Source organism: Ascaphus truei, chromosome 12 (assembly GCF_040206685.1).
Source record: "Ascaphus truei isolate aAscTru1 chromosome 12, aAscTru1.hap1, whole genome shotgun sequence".
NCBI classification, from domain to species: domain Eukaryota; kingdom Metazoa; phylum Chordata; class Amphibia; order Anura; family Ascaphidae; genus Ascaphus; species Ascaphus truei.
This window is the reverse complement of record NC_134494.1, coordinates 31,791,711-31,810,546: the sequence shown is the minus strand read 5'-3', so window position 1 is coordinate 31,810,546 and position 18,836 is coordinate 31,791,711. Positions and strand designations below refer to the sequence as shown.

General features: G+C 48.9%; 1 protein-coding gene across 1 annotated transcript; it reads right to left on the bottom strand.

The window, feature by feature from the left end:
* Positions 1–10,235: 10,235 nt before the first annotated feature.
* On the bottom strand, positions 10,236–10,586 carry LOC142463862 (uncharacterized protein C11orf96-like). The gene has a single exon (XM_075566676.1). It carries the CDS (start codon positions 10,584–10,586, stop codon positions 10,236–10,238), a length of 351 nt encoding a protein of 116 aa, XP_075422791.1.
* Positions 10,587–18,836: the final 8,250 nt, after the last annotated feature.

Below are 18,836 nucleotides of genomic sequence, written 5' to 3'. Positions count from 1 at the left end.
ACCGCTATCTGGAGAATGACACTGAGATAAAAGGAACCTCTGACCCATCAATGTGTCCATGAAACCAAACATCCACACACTAGCACAGGGAGAAAACACAGCCAGGAAGCAGTGACAGACAGAACCCACATGTACAGTACAATGGAGTATGGTCACTTACTGTCATTACATGGGGACACAGACAGGGGGACCTATGACACTTATTTGTAGTAGCAAGGGGACACCATGACAGGCATGAGGTCATATAAAATGATGGATGAGGGCTTCCTGCAGTAATTTCGGTTACCACATGTTGATGTGAACTTGTTATCAGCAATGTAACTTGTGATGGACACATCATATTCCTAAACTCCCGGGGTCCCTAGTCGTGGCTTCTATCAGCTGATGTATGTTACATCGTTCCATGTCAGCTGATGTATGTTACATCGTTCCATGTCAGCTGATGTATGTTACATCGTTCCATGTCAGCTGATATATGTTACATCGTTCCATGTCAGCTGATGTATGTTACATCGTTCCATGTCACTGGTGTAGGTTACATAGTGGAAAAATACATATCACCAACCTGTTCAATCTGTTAAATTGAGTCGACTAAATACTCATCCTATATTTGTATTTATATTGATCCAGATTAAACAGTAAGGAATAAATGAACCCCGCAGGCACTGAACATAATCTGTGTTGGTTTGTTATAATAACTATATGACTGGAGGATTCCTAGATCTCAGTCCCCAACGCCGTGTGCTCAGTAACTCTCCATGGTGCTGCTTCTGTATTCTGTATGAGGCCCCAGAGAGCTATCAAAGTCTGTATCAGCTACAACGATACCTGTGCTACCGCTGTATTTCTGGGACAGGCAGTACGGGATGAGCTTGGAATGATGGTCCCTCCACTACTCACCATTAATCTACACACACTTCAGTTGATATTTTACACGTGTCTGTAATGATGCGGGTTCTCTCCGGCCTGCTCGCCTCCTACATAAGAACAGACCATTCCATGACTGACCGAAAGGACCATCAAACTCAGCATCTTGTCTCCAACAGGCGGCGATCAGAAGGGTCAGCGATTGTAAAACAGATCAACCATAGGGGAACACACCCTCTGTCCAGAACTTTATTCCCCCTCCTGCTGACAGAATTAACTCAAAGCAAAGTAGCTGCACTTCCTCCCATCTTACTAATAGTAGGCATTAATGTACTTATCCTGGAACACAACTCCTTCTCCTTTAACACAATTTGCTGTCACAGCACCCAGTGACAATGGCTTTGCTTGTGCACAGTGTAAGTGAGGTTCCTTATTGCTGCGAGCCTGAGTGTGCAGCTGCTGCATGCGAAACAGAGAACTGGGACTTCGGGACTTGGAAAGGCATAACTTCATATCTAATAAACTCTAGGTTTCCGTCTTTGAGGCCCCCAATGTTTAATGTGACCGTGATTAACCCATTTGCTACCAGAGAGGTCTGCCGCACATTGAAGATTAAAGGCAAATTTGATTTAATACTTAAAAGGAGCAATGCACCCTGTGAAAGCGGTAGCAAAATTATTACAATGCGGGTTCAGATTAATCAGATGAGGTTTTATTGTATACAAGTGTACACAGGGAGACAGCTTTCAAAAGAAGCTCTCTAACAATAATACAATTACCCAAAAAATTTATACACAGATAACAATAGCTAAGCCCCCACATATGGGGTGACTTTTACGTCATGGTAAATGACTTCCATTTTATTTACAGGATTGGAAGGGGGGTCCTCCAGGTCTGATCCGCACTTGTCAGCTCCAGGGACCCTCTGTGATATTTACTGGTGAAGCCACCAATATATCTTCCTGTTTTTTTAAGGGGATTTAAATGGCCATCCAACAGGAAACCACCACCGATGATTTGCAGCTTCCTATTGGCCCAAGATTTGTTAGCAGCTATTTTGTTTCTCCTGAGGGACATTTAACTCCGGGAACTTCATCAGTATTTAGGGTGACGATTGAATAAGGGGGATCCCCGGACCCCATTCTATAAACAATTGGGGGCGAAAAAAGGAAAAATAGCTCTTTCAATTTAGTTTAAAAAAAAAATCACCTACAGTATGAGCCAAAGTAGTCTCACCAAGGCCGTCACTCTAGTTCTTCATTGCACACTGCATGACCTACATCGAAAGGAGAGAGGCCTTGGAAGAACACACATATTTTCATGGGAAACTTGACCTACAACATTCGCCCCCCTTGATGCGATTGGAAGCAGAAAGAAGAGGAAGTCTCAGCACTGTCTTTGTTACACGACTGACTAAATCAGGTCTTGGATCTGTCAAGGCTGTAGCAGTGCTCATATTGGAAAGAATTTTTCTCTATTCTTCCAATTATGTGTCTATCTAACCCACCAGCACTTTTCAGACTACAGCAGGAGTGGCCAACTCCAGTCTTCTAGAGCAACCACCAGGTCAGTGTTAAGGATATTCCTGCTTCGACTGAGCCACTGATTGAGCCACCTGTGCGGAAGTAGGGATATCTTTAACAGCTGAACTGTTGCTTACCCTTGAGGACTGGAGTTGGCCGCCAGTCCTTGACTGAACCACTTATTGAGCCACCTATGCTGAAACAGGGATATCCTTAAACTCTGACCTGTTGGTGGCCCTTGTGGACTGGTGTTGGCCACCCCTGACATACAGCATCAACTTCCAGTTATAAAGGAAACATGAAATCAAAATGCAGACACAGGTAGGGATATCTGCGGTACAAATATATTTATGGATTCTGCATATGTTATAGAAAAAGGCCATCTATAGCTACAGTACATGATGTACAGGAATACTTAAATGTATTATTTATGGATAATAATGCTGAACTTTAATATCACATTTAAAGTTACAAACCAGAACACTCACATTGCTAGAGAAGCAGCATATTTAAACAGGTCATACTGCAATGTATACAACAAAAGACAGGGGTGCCCAAAGCTACATAAAATTGACAAAACATATATGGTAATAAGTATAAAGTTTAAATACTTCAATAATAACAGTCATTACTTGTTTTTTTTTAGTTAAACCCTTTGGCCAAAGCATTATAAGCCTGCATACCAACGTCAAGGTAAACCAAAAATGCAGGTCCTAACACTAAAACTGTGAACCCTTCCTTCTACCTCTGTATAAAGGGGAAGCAACTGCAGTGAATCTTGTCCATTCAGCAAAATGCCAGCACCTCCCAAGTTAAAAAGGTAGGTGGGGGGTGAGCTCTGGGGGGAGGTGCCACCTACCTCCATTTAACTGTTGCCAGTCAGAAATTGATGAACACACAAACATTCCCAGGTAGCTTCAACTCCTACATGGCACCTACAGGGAGAACCAGAGGATACTGTGCTGAATAGCAGGGAGAAGCAGAGGATGCTGTGCTGAGCAGCAGGGAGAAGCAGGGGATACTGTGCTGAGCAGGAGGGAGAAGCAGAGAATGCTGTGCTGAACAGCAGGGTGAAGCAGAGGATAGTGCTGAGCAGCAGGGTGAAGCAGAGGATGCTGTGCTGAACAGCAGGGTGAAGCAGGGGATACTGTGCTGAGCAGCAGGGTGAAGCAGAGGATGCTGTGCTGAACAGTAGGGTGAAGCAGAGGATGAAGTGCTGAGCAGCAGGAAGAAGCAGAGGATGCTGTGCTGAGCTGTATTGAGAGGAAGCAGAGGATGCTGTGCAGTAGGTAGAAGTTGTCCAGCTGGGTCTCAGCAGCTCTCAGACCCGGTGGGTTTCAGTCCCCCCTCCTGTCCTCTCTCCTGGAATAGCTGCTCCTCTCCTCCTCCTCCTGCCTGTGGATGGGATGTGAGCTGCTACTCTCCTCCTCCTGCCTGTGGATGGGAAGTGAGCTGCGCCTGCTTGTGGCTGCCTTCAGATCACTGACCGTTCTGTTCTTACTGACAGATTAAATCTGTCAGTGGTGATATTGGATACCGAGGCTTGAGCCTCATTACTCCAAGTTCTCTTGTTGAGTGTATTGTCGCACTCTTTAGGAAGCTTCTTGATCTGTGTTACTTGCCACAGTTGAGTTGGTTTCACAGGGTCAGCGCTGTGATGGGTCGTGGGTAGCGGTCAAATGGGTTTGCAGAGATCGCAGCAAGCTTCTTGATCAGTGGGTTTGAGTTCTGGTCCAGTTCCTTGTAGAATTTCTTGTTGAGCTTCTTTAGATGTTCATCTAACATCTCGATGCCCAGTTCCCTATGAAGGTCTGCTATTCTTGTAGGAAGTGGAGCGTTGGACGCAATCCGCAGCGCCTTGTTCTGTAATTTTTGGAGAGATGATCTTTGCTGTTGGTGGCAGCCACTCCACACCGGGGAGGCGTATGTCATTGTGGGTCTAATGATCGCCTTGATCACATTGACTTTGCTCTTGATGGGCATGGTCCTTGTCTTCAGCAGAGGGTACAGTGCTGCCAGCTTGGTTGTTGCCTTCTGTTGAATCTTCTCAATGTGGTTTCTCCAGCTTAGTTTGCTATCTAGGATTACCCCTAGGTAAGGGATGCCTGCTCCCTGCTTTATACCCCAGCCTCCTCCTCCCACACACAGCATGCTCTGATAACAAGCTCCATATAAAGGCTGCCATCCGGCTGCTGACGCGGTGCAGGGTGTGCAGTGACACAGGAGGTGGGTGTGAGAGGAGACCCTACAGAGCAGGTCTGGGGGTTCCCTGCACATGGGGGGCTCTGCTCCTTTCAGGGTCTGTCTTCTGCTCTCAGTGACTTTGAACTGAGTTTGCTAGTAAATGTAATAAGAAGAGATAACAGGTTTGATTGACAGCTCCTGCTAGTGTAACAACTGCCTGACTTCACTCTTTGTGCTGTACAGAGTTGTGTTGAATGTGTTAACATTGTAACTACTGTATTTTCCCTTATTTCCAAACCTAGGCTCCACTTCTCAGGTGATGAAATCATAATCATTTTAATGACTAATGATTGTCTGCTGCATCGCATATGCCCTCTGGTCTGCTTCTGACTACAGCATTGGTTACAGCTACACATACAGGTACACACACACACACACACACACCTTTTTGTCTCAATCTTTGTTCTTGAAGTTGGCTTCTCCTTTGTCTTCTGTTTCAGACTTTTGGAAGCTGTACCTGGTGTAACATGCACTGACATAGCAGATCTTAAAGGTTATTAATTAAACATTCATCACCCATGTGCCCCCTACACCTGTCCCATCACCCATGTGCCCCCTACACCTCTCCTCCCCAACACCCATGTGCCCCCTGCACCACTCCTCCCCATCACTCGTGCCCCCTACACCTCTCCTCCCCATCGCCCCCTGCACCTCTCCTCCCCATCGCCCTACACCTCCATCCCCATTGCCCCTACACCTCTCCTCCCCATCACTCATGTGCCCCCTACACCTCTCCTCCCCATCACTCATGAGCCCCCTACACTTCTCCTCCCCATCACCCATGTGCTCCCTACAACTCTCCTCCCCATCGCCACCTACACCTCTCCACCATCTCCCCTACACCTCTCGTCCCCATCGCCCCCTACACCTCTCCTCCCCATCGACCCCCTACACCTCTCCTCCCCATCTCCCCTACAACTATCCTCCCCATCTCCCCTACACCTATCCTCCCTGTCGCCCCCCTACACCTATCCTCCCCATCGCCCCCCTAAACCTCTCCTCCCCATTGCCCCTCTACACCTCTCCACCCCATCGCCCCCCTACACCTCTCCTCCCCATCGCCCCCCTACACCTCTCCTCCCCATCACCCATGTGCCCTCTACACTTCTCCTCCCCGTCTTCCTTAAAAAAACAGGAAGATATATCGGTGGCTTCACCAGTAAAGATCATGGAGGGTCCCTGGAGCTGAAAATAGTAAAGTTCAGGCCTGGAGGACCCCCCTTCCAATCCTGTAAATAAAATGGAGGTTAGTTAGGGTGCATTGCTCCTTTTAAGTATTAGATCTAATTTGCCTTTAATCTTCAATGTGCGGCAGACCTCTCTGGTAGCAAATGGGTTAATCACGGTCACATTAAACATTGGGGGCCTCACAGACGGAAACCTACAGTTTATTAGATACTAGCTGAGAGACCCGGCGTTGGCCGGGATGTTTTAGTTTGCCTACATGTAAGATACACATTTAGATGTACACAGCGCACTACACATGCACTATACACAGCGCTCTGCACATGCACTATACACAGCGCTCTGCACATGCACTATACACAGCGCTCTGCACATGCACTATACACAGCACTCTGCACATGCACTATACACAGCGCTCTGCACATGCACTATACACAGCACTGTGCACATGCACTATACACAGAGCTCTGCACTATAAAAAGTCCTGTATATAACACATAAAATATGCTACTTTGTATACAGGCACATCATACTGTATACACAGAGGCATACTCTATATACAGATCTATTTCTCTGCATACAGATGCAATTTGCTGTGTATATATAGAATGTGTCCTGCCGATGTATATAGATCGCACTGCGGAGCTCCCCGGCAGTGGAAGGGTTACAGGGCCCTGGTGTGAGCAGGGAGAGGGGTTAAGGGGGTGCACATGTGTAAACTCACTGAGGGGAAGTGAGTGAGGGGAGGTGAAGGGGGGTGAGGGGAGGTGAAGGCCACTCACTCACCCGTCCGGCAGTTCCCTCACCCGCTCCCTCACCCGTCTGGCAGCTCCCTCACCTGTCCGGCAGCTCGCACGTGGATGGGGGGGGGGGTGAATGCGCGGGAAACAGGGAGAGGCGGAGCCTCCGGGACCGGTGGGGAAGAGAGCGGGAGATGACATCTTGGGACAGGGGGGAGCCGGGACCGGAGGGGCATCCCCCCTCCCATCTCCTGTCCCGCGGCCTGTCACGCGGTGACAGGGGGGAGCCGGGACCGGACGGGCATCCCCCCTCCCATCTCCTGTCGCACGGCCTGTCACTCGGTGACGGGGGAGCCGGGACCGGAGGGGCATCCCCCCTCCCATCTCGCGCGGCCTGTCACGCGCGGCGCCGGGGTGTGAGCTTGGGGGAGGGGATGAGCTTGGGGGGGGGGGGTGAGGTGTGAGGTGTGTGTGTGTGTGAGAGAGAGACACTGTGTGTCCTTTGGGCCGTCACTCCACCTCAGGCCAATGAGAGGTGTGCGGGGGCGGCCCAAGGGACCAATGAGATTTCCCCTAGGGACACCGAACATACAGGCAACAGCCAGCCAGCATGCATGCAGGCATACAGTGCTTTCAATTATATAGTATAAGATGAAGTTATGCCTTTCCAAGTCCCGAAGTCCCAGTTCTCTGTTTCGCATGCAGTAGCTGCACACTCAGGCTCGCAGCAATAAGGAACCTCACTTACACTGTGCACAAGCAAAGCCATTGTCACTGGGTGCTGTGACAGCAAATTGTGTTAAAGGAGAAGGAGTTGTGTTCCAGGATAAGTACATTAATGCCTACTATTAGTAAGATGGGAGGAAGTGCAGCTACTTTGCTTTGAGTTAATTCTGTCAGCAGGAGGGGGAATAAAGTTCTGGACAGAGGGTATGTTCCCCTATGGTTGATCTGTTTTACAATCACTGACCCTTCTGATCGCCGCCTGTTGGAGAGAAGATGCTGAGTTTGATGGTCCTTTCGGTCTGTCATGGAATGGGCTGTTGTATTGTATTGTATGTCTTTATTTATATAGCGCCATTAATGTACATAGCGCTTCACAGTAGTAATACATGTGGTAATCGAATAAATAACAGATAATATAAATAACAGATCATGGGAATAAGTGCTTTAGACAAACATAACATTAAGGGCTGTTCTTATGTAGGAGGCGAGCAGGCCGGAGACAACCCGCATGATTACAGACGCGTGTAAAATATCAACTGCAGTGTGTAGCTTAATGGTGAGTAGTGGAGGGACCATCATTCCAAGCTCATCCCGTACTGCCTGTCCCAGAAATACAGCGGTAGCACAGGGATCGTTGTAGCCGATACAGACTTTGATAGCTCTCTGGGGCCTCATACAGAATACAGAAGCAGCACCATGGAGAGTTACTGAGCACATGGCGTTGGGGACTGAGGTCTGGGAATCCTCCAGTCATATAGTTATTATAACAAACCAACACAGATTATGTTCAGTGCCTGCGGGGTTAATTTATTCCTTACTGTTTAATCTGGATCAATATAAATACAAATATAGGATGAGTATTTAGTCGACTCAATTTAACAGGTTGGTGATATGTATTTTTTCCACTATGTAACCTATATCAGCTGACATGGAACTATGTAACATACATCAGCTGACATGGAACTATGTAACCTACATCAGCTGATATGGAACTATGTATCATACATCAGCTGACATGGAACGATGTAACATACATCAGCTGACATGGAACAATGTAACATACATCAGCTGATATGGAACGATATAACATACATCAGCTGACATGGAACGATGTAACATACATCAGCTGACATGGAACGATGTAACATACATCAGCTGACATGGAACGATGTAACATACATCAGCTGACATGGAACGATGTAACATACATCAGCTGATAGAAGCCACGACTAGGGACCCCGGGAGTTTAGGAATATGATGTGTCCATCACAAGTTACATTGCTGATAACAAGTTCACATCAACATGTGGTAACCGAAATTACTGCAGGAAGCCCTGATCCATCATTTTATATGACCTTATGCCTGTCATGGTGTCCCCTTGCTGCTACAAATAAGTGTCATAGGTCCCCCTGTCTGTGTCCCCATGTAATGACAGTAAGTGACCATACTCCATTGTACTGTACATGTGGGTTCTGTCTGTCACTGCTTCCTGGCTGTGTTTTCTCCCTGTGCTAGTGTGTGGATGTTTGGTTTCATGGACACATTGATGGGTCAGAGGTTCCTTTTATCTCAGTGTCATTCTCCAGATAGCGGTGGGGACTGACTCAGTGAGGGTGGTGTCCGTCTGTGATACTGCGCAGGGATAGACAGGCTGGATCTGTCAGGGATATCTTTTATTTCTGTGTCACACTGTGACTCTTGTTGAAGTGAAATTTCTTTGGTGGCACCAACAGAGGTTTAATGGAAAAAAATCTCTTTGCTGGTAACGAAAATGTGTAACGGAAGTTACGTCATGGGCTACTGATGGGCGCGCATGCACAGAGGCGACCACACCACAACCACACACACATACCAAACACATTACTGTTATGAGAGGAATTGTCAGTGAGTATAAATATAGAAGTGCAAATAGCAAAAATGCAACAAAAAAAGAGATAGTATGGAAATTTCAACACAAAAATAAATAACATTAATTGTACTCTCAAATCTCTTTCACTGAATTAAAAACATCACAAATACAATTTCAGTGGCAAAACAGATACAAAACACAAACAAGTTTCACTTAAAAAAGTTGTGTGTGCTGAGCACGTGCATTGTATTAGTCTGTAAAATCCCATGACATTGGGTTACATATCATACATAAAACATAATATGTAATCCCACAGCACCCATCATGCAGCTGTATCCAAGAAACCCTGAATCTCCAGCACATTGTCCAGGAATCAACTTATTCATGGTTACAATTACACCACAAACCCGGCAGTGACCATCAGAGTGACATTATACACCAGACTGGGACATTAGTCATTTGAATCTGCTTGTAGTTTGGGGTCGGAGCCAAGCTGTCCTTCAGGGGGTGTAATGTTAGATATGAAAATAATAAAGTGGAGATCAGATGGAACACTAAATAATCTGTATACACGCTTTGCACTGCGGGTTGCTTTGTCAACTGGCAGTGTAAGGTTTAACTAATTATTGCAATGCCATGCTGCCATATTAACTGCACATATTGGGGTACACATAGTCCACCACTTAAGGGTCCCCCCTTGTCTCTACATCCACTTACCAGTAAAAGCAGATACACTCCTAAAGAAGAGAAGGCAGGTACATTAACTGTATAAATAGATTTATTTTACACACAATCTGTGCAGTCACAATATTCACAGGCCCTTAATGTACAAAAATATCCACCATAAATACAAATATCCGCAGTTCACTCCATGTCTTGAAGAATAGAAATCTTACATCAGGGAAACCAGGATTCACATAAAACAAATATAGAAAAATAGTTCATATTGAAAACATTCAAAAGATTGTTGTAAATGATCAGGTCCCAGCTCAGAATAATCCCACATGTCTTCTGCTGTCCCCCTGTGTCTCTGTCACAATCAGGAGGAGCTGGGAGGTGACAGCAGGTGTATGCCGAGTGGTCAGTGGTCTCAGTTTGGGGTCACAGTGCTGAGCCTGGGACACTGGAGTCCAGGCTGTGCCCGAGTTTGCAGCTGCTGAGCTTCTCTCTGTGGAGGTGCATGTGGTGAGAGCTTCTCCTCAGGGACTCCAGGGACTGCAAGAAGGATTTCCTGGCTTTCTCCTCCTCGGTGGGGGACACCCCTTCCTCCTCCACCACCTCCTGGATCTCCTGGAAGGAGAGGGGCTGGTTCCTCAGCCTGCTTAGTCTGGGAGCCCTTAGTGGACCCCTGGCTGGGAAGGACTGAGGGAATAACTCCTCCAGGTACACACATTGACGCATGACCTCCTGGTAGCTGCAGAGTTGCCCCTCAGCCTGGTTCTGTGACACCATGATGGTAACTAGGGAGGCAGAGGATGCTGTGCTGAGCAGGAGGGAGAAGCAGAGGTTTCTGTGCTGAGCAGGAGGGAGAAGCAGAGGACGCTGTGCTGAGCAGGAGGGAGAAGCAGAGGATGGTGTGCTGAGCAGGAGGGAGAAGCAGAGGTTGCTGTGCTGAGCAGCAGCGAGAAGCAGAGGTTGCTGTGCTGAGCAGCAGGGAGAAGCAGAGGTTGCTGTGCTGAGCAGGAGGGAGAAGCAGAGGTTGCTGTGCTGAGCAGGAGGGAGAAGCAGAGGTTACTGTGCTGAGCAGCAGGGAGAAGCAGAGGTTGCTGTGCTGAGCAGGAGGGAGAAGCAGAGGTTGCTGTGCTGAGCAGGAGGGAGAAGCAGAGGTTGCTGTGCTGAGCAGCAGAGGGTGCTGAGCTGTAGTGAGAGGAAGCAGAGGATACTGTGCTGAGCTGCAGAGAGAGAGGAAGCAGAGGATGCTGTGCAGTAGGTAGAAGCAGAGGAGTCTGTGTGAGCAGCAGTGAGGACAGAGTAGTAATGTCCAGATGTCCCTCTGGGTCTGGTATCTCTAGTGTCCAGATGGGTCTCAGCAGCTCTCAGACCCCCCTCCTGTCCTTTCTCTCCTGGAATAGCTGCTCCTATCCTCCTCCTGTCTGTAGATGGGATGTGAGCTGCTCCTATCCTCCTCCTGTCTGTAGATGGGATGTGAGCTGCTCCTCTCCTCCTCCTGCCTGTAGATGGGATGTGAGCTGCTCCTCTCCTCCTCCTGCCTGTGGATGGGATGTGAGCTGCTCCTCTCCTCCTCCTGCCTGTGGATGGGAAGTGAGCTGCGCCTGCTTGTGGCTGCCTTCAGACCAGATGCCTGCTCCCTGCTTTATACCCCAGCCTCCTCCTCCCACACACAGCATGCTCTGATAACAAGCTCCATATAAAGGCTGCCATCCGGCTGCTGACGCGGTGCAGGGTGTGCAGTGACACAGGAGGTGGGTGTGAGAGGAGACCCTACAGAGCAGGTCTGGGGGTTCCTTGCACATGGGGGGGGGGGGGGAGGGGGTTCTTCCTGACTGGAGGGCCTTCTAGTTTTTACAGTTCTGAAAGGGGTATGTAAATATCATATAGATCCATAAGAAGCCCTAGGACCGGCAGCAGCTCCTCTTATCCACGGAAAGCACAAGTCAATATGACCATGTGCTGTGTTTGTTATAACCTGCATACAATTGTGTCACACGTGTAATCATGTTAGCACTAGTGGCCCAGACACGAGGTGTGTGACACAGGATCCTACAGGGCGGTACAACGTCTCTGCCACCCCAGGGGACACAGACCACGCCAACAACCAATATTTCCTATAGAGACCACGCCCTCACTAACACATACAGGACTATTGTAACACATTTCCCCCCCCCCCCCTCCCCTCCCTTCTGGTAGATGTTGCTATTGGTTATTGCTGTTTGTGGTGCGTGCATACCTGTGAGGGTCCAGGAGAGCTGAGTGGTCCACGAAGGTGTGGGGAACAGGACAGGCTTTTGATGATCAACTCAGGGTTTCAGCGCCTGGGCTCCAAGATTTCCAGAGTCAGTCCCCCACTAGGGCAGATTTCATCCATACCCCTACTCGATAGACTGAGCTCAGGCAGGGATATATGAAAAGGGATGCTTTATTTGGCAGTCACTGCAGATGGTATACAGCGGATGCAGATTGATGACAGAGGGTCAAAGGCCTCTGGATGGTGCTGGGTTCTGTGTAGTCTTGAGGCCTCTGATCTCTCTGGCCCAGTCATACAGGAGGGATTGCCTGGCATGTCTCACTCCCCGCTGGGAGGAGCAGCACACACCTCCTCTCCCTAGGAGGGGTGGAAGAGAACTCCCTATAATTTGGACTTCCTCTCTGAGACTCCAGAAGGGGAGGGCACAGGTTCTGTACCATGATTGGCTGATTGGCAGAACACAGATCTTGTGACACCACCTATTCTGTCACTCAGAGTCAGCATGAGGGGGGGGGTCAAAGCCCTAGGATAACCTGTCACAGCCTGTAGCTACTAAGGGCTTACGTGACAGGGGGTAGAGAGGCAGTCTGTGCCAGCCATGTTACACTATTCATGGGTAACCTGCTATAGATAATGTGCTGCTTCAGTACATCTACAGGACATCTTTAGCTGTGTCCAAACCCCACACATTGTACAATGCAGACTTTTTGCTTCTTACTTTCCAGGAACATGAGTTATAATGAACAGATTTACTGTCACTGCACTTTGGTGGTATCCTGGGGCAGATCTCTCCCCCTCCGGCCTCCTGGGAAACCTCAAAAGTTGCAAGTTACCCAATCCAAGAGGAAATTTCAGGCACTGGGAGCGTAAATGGTTTGTAAGAGACTGGAATTAAACCCCACACTAGAGCATTAATGAGTATGGGTTCAGTACCACTCTACACCACAGCTATGATGAGCAGGTGACTCCAGGCTTGTGTTAGCCCCGTGCTAAGCGGCCACCAATACATTTGCCACAGGCTGTGATACTGTTTAATCGCCACATAGGAGAGTTAAACACAGAGCGTGCAAAGCCCGACAGATCTGTTCATGTGCGGCCCCGATGCCAGTGATCCCGACGCCCCGCCCCCCAGTGATCCCGACGCCCCGATGCCAGTGATCCCGACGCCCCGCCCCCCAGTGATCCCGACGCCCCGATGCCAGTGATCCCGACGCCCCGCCCCCCAGTGATCCCGACGCCCCGATGCCAGTGATCCCGACGCCCCGCCCCCCAGTGATCCCGACGCCCCGATGCCAGTGATCCCGACGCCCCGCCCCCCAGTGAGCCAGGCGCCCGCTCCCAATAACTGAAACTAGTGTAGCTGGGTATTCCTCCACATCACTAGGGGCGTTAGCACAGCGCCGTTCTGTGTTGTCGTTTTAATGCACGTTACAGTGTTTTTAATTGGGCTTCAATTGCAAGATCTCTGTTACCCGTAGTATCCAATTTTGGCGGACACCGATTGGCTTAGCGAGAGCCAATTACCATAACTGTGGTATATATATATACACACACACACAAGGAAGTCGGCAGGTATCCGCCCACCCCCGAAGAAGTTCCCACGGGAACGAAACGCGCGTCGGGTTTGATGACGCAGGCGTATGCGACGTCAGATGCGACCGTAGCGTTAGGCTGCGGCGTGTGCTAGTTCCGTTCTGAAGCAGGCAACTTCTATAGCAAATGGTGCGCCTTATGTTACTAGTTGGTTACATCACGTTGTGGGCCCCAGGAGGTATCCACTAGCAGCCAGTCAGTGGTAGAGGGGTGACTGTGGGGAAGATAGTGATGCGGTGCCTCTGTATGTACAGCTGCAGGACACTTAGCTATGACGGGCGACAGCCTCATCCTGAGGCACACATGATCCAACACTGAATCGAGGAACCAGCCTATGTAATCTGGTGCTGTTGCATATTTTTCCCCGTCTTTTTCTGCAGCATTTGACACTGTGGTCCACCCTCTTCTCCTTCACATTCGCCATACTCTAGGTATTCGGAACAAAGCTCTATCCTGGATCTCATCCTACCTCTCCCATCGCACTTTCAGTGTCTCTTTTGCGAACACCTCCTCCTCCTCTATCGATCTCTCTGTGGGGGTACCCCAGGGCTCTATCCTAAGACCTTTCCTCTCTGTACACACTCACTCTAGGTGACCTACTGTAATCACATCTCTTGGGTTCACATATCATCTCTATGCTGATGGCACACAAATTTACTTTTCTACACCTGACCTTACACGTGCTGTACAGACCAAAGTTTCTGAATGTCTCTCTGGGATATCATCCTGGACCTCCACCGACTTAAACATGGCAAAAACTGAGCTCCTCCTAGTTCCTCCCAAACCTGGCCCTACTACCTCCTTCCACATTACTGTTGGAAGTACCATCACTCACCCAGTAGCCCAAGCACGCTGCCTAGGGGATCATTCTACTCCTCTCTCACATTCTCTTCTCACATTCAAAAGGTAGCAAAAAAATTATCGTTTTTTCCTCCGCAATATAACAAAGATACGCCCTTTCCTCTGTTGCTCGACTGCAAAAACTCTGACACAGACCCTCATTCTCCCCCGCCTTGATTACTGTAACCTCCTGCTGTCCGGCCTTCCTGCCTCTCACCTGTTTCCCCTACAATCTATCCTAAACGCTGCTGCCAGAGTCACTCTACTATTTCTGAAATCTGTCTCAGAAATAGATTTTCCCCTGCTGAAATCCCTATAAAATCCCGTATCACACTCAATTCTCCTCATCACTTTTAAAGCTTTTACACTCTTCTGCCCCTCCTTACATCTCAGCCACAATTTCTCGCTATACACCACCCCGACTCTTGCGTTCTGCTCAAGGATGTCTTCTCTATACAGTGCCCCATTTGTATCTAAAGCCCCCTCAGCATTAAACCTTTCAGACTGCCCCACACATTTGGAATGCCCTTCCCCTCAATACCCGACTAGCACCCTCTCTATCCACATTTAAGACCCACCTCAAAACACTTCTGCTTAAAAAGCATATGAGTAGCTCCGTGACTGATATTTTACACCTCATGCATAAAGCTTGCCCCCTGCAGACGCACTTACCAGAACGCCCTCCTACTGTCTAGGTACATTCATCCTACTTACCTCTTAGATTGTAAGCTCTTTGGAGCAGGGACTCCTTTTCCTAAATGTTACTTTAATGCCTGAAGCACTTCTCCCCTTAATGTGTTATTTTTTTTATTATTTATATGATTGTCACGTATTACTGCTGTGAAGCGCTATGTACATTAATGGCGCTATATAAATAAATCGTGAAAAAGTGAATATAAAGGCGCGAACAACTTAGATGTGAAAATAAAAAAAAGTGAATGTGTAGAACTAATATAAATCACATAAATAAAAAATCAAAAATAGTGATATTTAAAATGTGAATAAGTGTTAGTCTAATATCCCAGCTCAAACCCTCTGGTGGGACCTGTTTCACGGGTTCCAAGATGTAAGGTAATTCTCAAACAATCCAGGAGGAGCATGTATGGGAAAAGAAGACAAGAGAACACACAATATAAGTGCAGATGTATGGGAAAAATGAGAAGGCACGTGATAATATCTTGGCTCGTGTGTCCAGCCTACTCACAAGATGTAGATGAATAAAAGGCAGTTTGCAAATAGGGCTGCTACCCGTGTGGAATGAGTGTAGTCAGAATCCCCCCCGTCACATGTTCCGACGGGCGCAAGAAAACAAGCTCCGACAACAGATTACGAGTGGGTGAAGCTTGGAGAATCCAGGGGAGGCGGTGAACCTTCGTTTTCACTTATTAAGTGATACATGCTTGTTTTAAATTTGCACATTGTAAGTGCGCATTTTATATACTTTTTACATAGATAAATTCTTTATCAGCCTGATTGCGCTATGTAGCTTTTTCCCATTGTCACGGCTGTGCTCGCCACAAACCTGGGTCGGACCGCGTGGCTGAGGTGGGGTTGTAAAAGCACCGACCTTAGACCGCGCAGGCGGATCCAGATTGCGCAGTTCGTAGTCGTACGTAGCAGGATCAGGATAGGAGAAGACAGCATCGTCGGTGGACACGCCAGGGTCAGGACTGGAGACCTCAGGGTAAACGTTGTTCAAGCAGGAGTTCGGCAACAGGTAGTCAGTAGAGCCCCGCTTCAGCTTAGGAGCGCGGGAGTGGCTTCTGCGCGTGCGGCGACCATGGCCCATGGTACTGGTCTCAGGAGGTGGTAGACAGACCAGAGTAGCACACTGCCTAGCTGCACTGGTAAACCAGTGCTTCAGCGCAAGAGTCCTGAGCGGGCTGGGGAATCCTCCGTTTCAGCGCAGGAACCAGGACACGGCCTCTCTAGATTAGGGAAAGAGTAGGCCCCAGGAACCTGAAGATACACAGGGAAACCTCTGCTTCAGTGCAGGAAACCAGGAGGCTGAAGACGCAGGGGAAACCTCCGCTTCAGCACAGGCGACAGGAACAGACCGCTGCGTGAATATAGCAGCCGGTCACAGGAAACAAGGAGCTGAAGTAACAAGGAGAGTACTCAGCTTCAGCACAGGAAAAAGGAACTGACCGCTGCATGAGACTAGCAGCCGGTCACAGGAACCAGGGAGCTGAAGACAACAAGGAGAGTACTCCGCTTCAGCACAGGAACAGACCGCTGCGTGACACTAGCAGCCGGTCTCAGGAACCAAGGAGACAGACAAGACAAGGCTTATGGCAGAACACAGAGACATCCAGGAAGGACTATGCTCGGCAGGGAGCATTGTGGGAAAGCAGTACTTAAAGGTCAGAGAACCAATGGCAGAAGGGGCATGTGGCAGTATTGCTTTGCTGAGTGAATCCAGGCTGCAGTAAATATCAGGGGAAGTGTTCCAGGACTGCACAGGTCTGCAAGGTAAGGCAAACAGTAAACCGAGGAGCGGATTCCTTACACCCATCTCTTGTATGACTCATCATATCGCTGACTGTGCCTTTGAGGGGGGATCCTGACTACACTCATTCCACACGGGTAGCAGCCCTATTTGCAAACCGCCTTTTATTCATCTACATCTTGTGAGTAGGCTGGACACACGAGCCAAGATATTATCACGTGCCTTATCTAATTTTTCCCATACATCTGCACTTATATTGTGTGTTCTCTTGTCTTCTTTTCCGATACATGCTCCCCCTGGATTGTTTGAGAATTACTATATAAATAAAGGCATACATACATCCTGATGACGCTGCGACTCAGGAGTTCCCCGGCAGGCTCCTCGGTCTCTCTCAGGCATCCTGGAGCCTGGCCCCTCACTTTAATTTGGGGACTGAACACCCCCTTCGATGCTATGAATGTGGGGAAGAGGGTCACGTAAAAAGGAATTGTACCCCGAAGGTAACAGCGGCTCTGACTTTTTTGCTACTCATCCTAAGGATCAGCTGCCCAACAGTGGGAAGAGCCCAACACCTCCTACTCCCGGAAAGGAATCTCCATCCGACCGCTCAAGTCGGGTCGGCCCTACGTCACTAGTATGGGTACTGATTAAGAGAATCTACGCTTCTGCACTGTTGGACCCCGGTTAACAGGTAACCATCGTTTACCGGTCCTTCTACAATCTTCACCTACAACACCTGCCTCTGCAATCGGCGGAGAAAATGACATTATGGGGCCTCAGCAGCCAGACTATTCTATAGACGGAGTGATCAAGGTACGAATGGACATACCCCAACTTAACACTAATATGACTCACCCTATGAATTCCCCCATCATATTGGGAACCTGCGTTCGCTAGTTAGGGCTTTCCTTAAAGAGACGGGAGAAATGCCTTTGTCTTCCCTAAAGATCCTGTAAGGAATCCACACCTCGGTTTACTGCTTACCTTGCCTTACAGACCTGTGCAGTCCTGGAACACTCCCTATGATATATTCTGCAGCTGTGCAAGCTATTACTGCAGCCCTATCTTGGGTTCAGTCATTACAGCAATGCTCCCACACGCCCCTTTTGCTATAGGTTCGCTGACCTTTAAATACAGCTTTCCCACAATGCTTCTCTGCAGAGCATAATCCTTCTAGGATGTTCTGTGTTTGCCACAGCCACCTGTCTTGGCCACCTTGTCGCTGTTTCTTGTCCTTTGTTCCTAACCCATGTTCCTGGTTCCTGTGCTGAAGCGTTGGATCTCCAGCGTAACTTCAGCTTCCTGTTTCCTGAGGCCTGCTGCCCTTCCCATAGCAGAGGCCTGTCTCTGGTTCCTGGGGCCTGCTGCTCTCTCCATTACAGAGGCCGTGTCCTGGTTCCTGTGCTGAAGCGGTGGATCTCCAGCGTAACTTCAGCTCCCTGTTTCCTGAGGCCTGCTGCCCTTCCCATAGCAGAGGCCTGTCGCTGAGTCCTAAGTTCTGTAGCTCTCTCTCCCCGCACAGGCTCGTTCTGGACTCCTGCGCTGAAGCATTGGTTTACCAGTGCTGCCTGGCGGTGTGCCCACTCCGATCAGCCTCCTTCCTGAGACCGGCGCCATGGGCCGTGGACGCCACTCGCACAAACCCCATTCCCGACCTGCAGCAATTTCGCTGAAGCAGGAAGACCTGCTTGATCTCCTGTTGCCGACTCCCTGCTTGGACTACGTTTACCCTGATGTCTCCTATCCTGATCCTGGCTCGTCCACTGACTACGCTGCTCTCTCCAGTCCTGACCCTGCTATGTACAACTACGAACTGCGCAATCCGGATCAGCCTGCGCGGTCTAAGTTCGGTGCTTATACAACCCCACCTCAGCCACGCGGTCCGACCCTGGTT

Bases quoted from the DNA above. Each gene is read 5' to 3' on its own strand.
- LOC142463862 (XM_075566676.1), bottom strand. From the start codon at position 10,586: ATGGTGTCACAGAACCAGGCTGAGGGGCAACTCTGCAGCTACCAGGAG.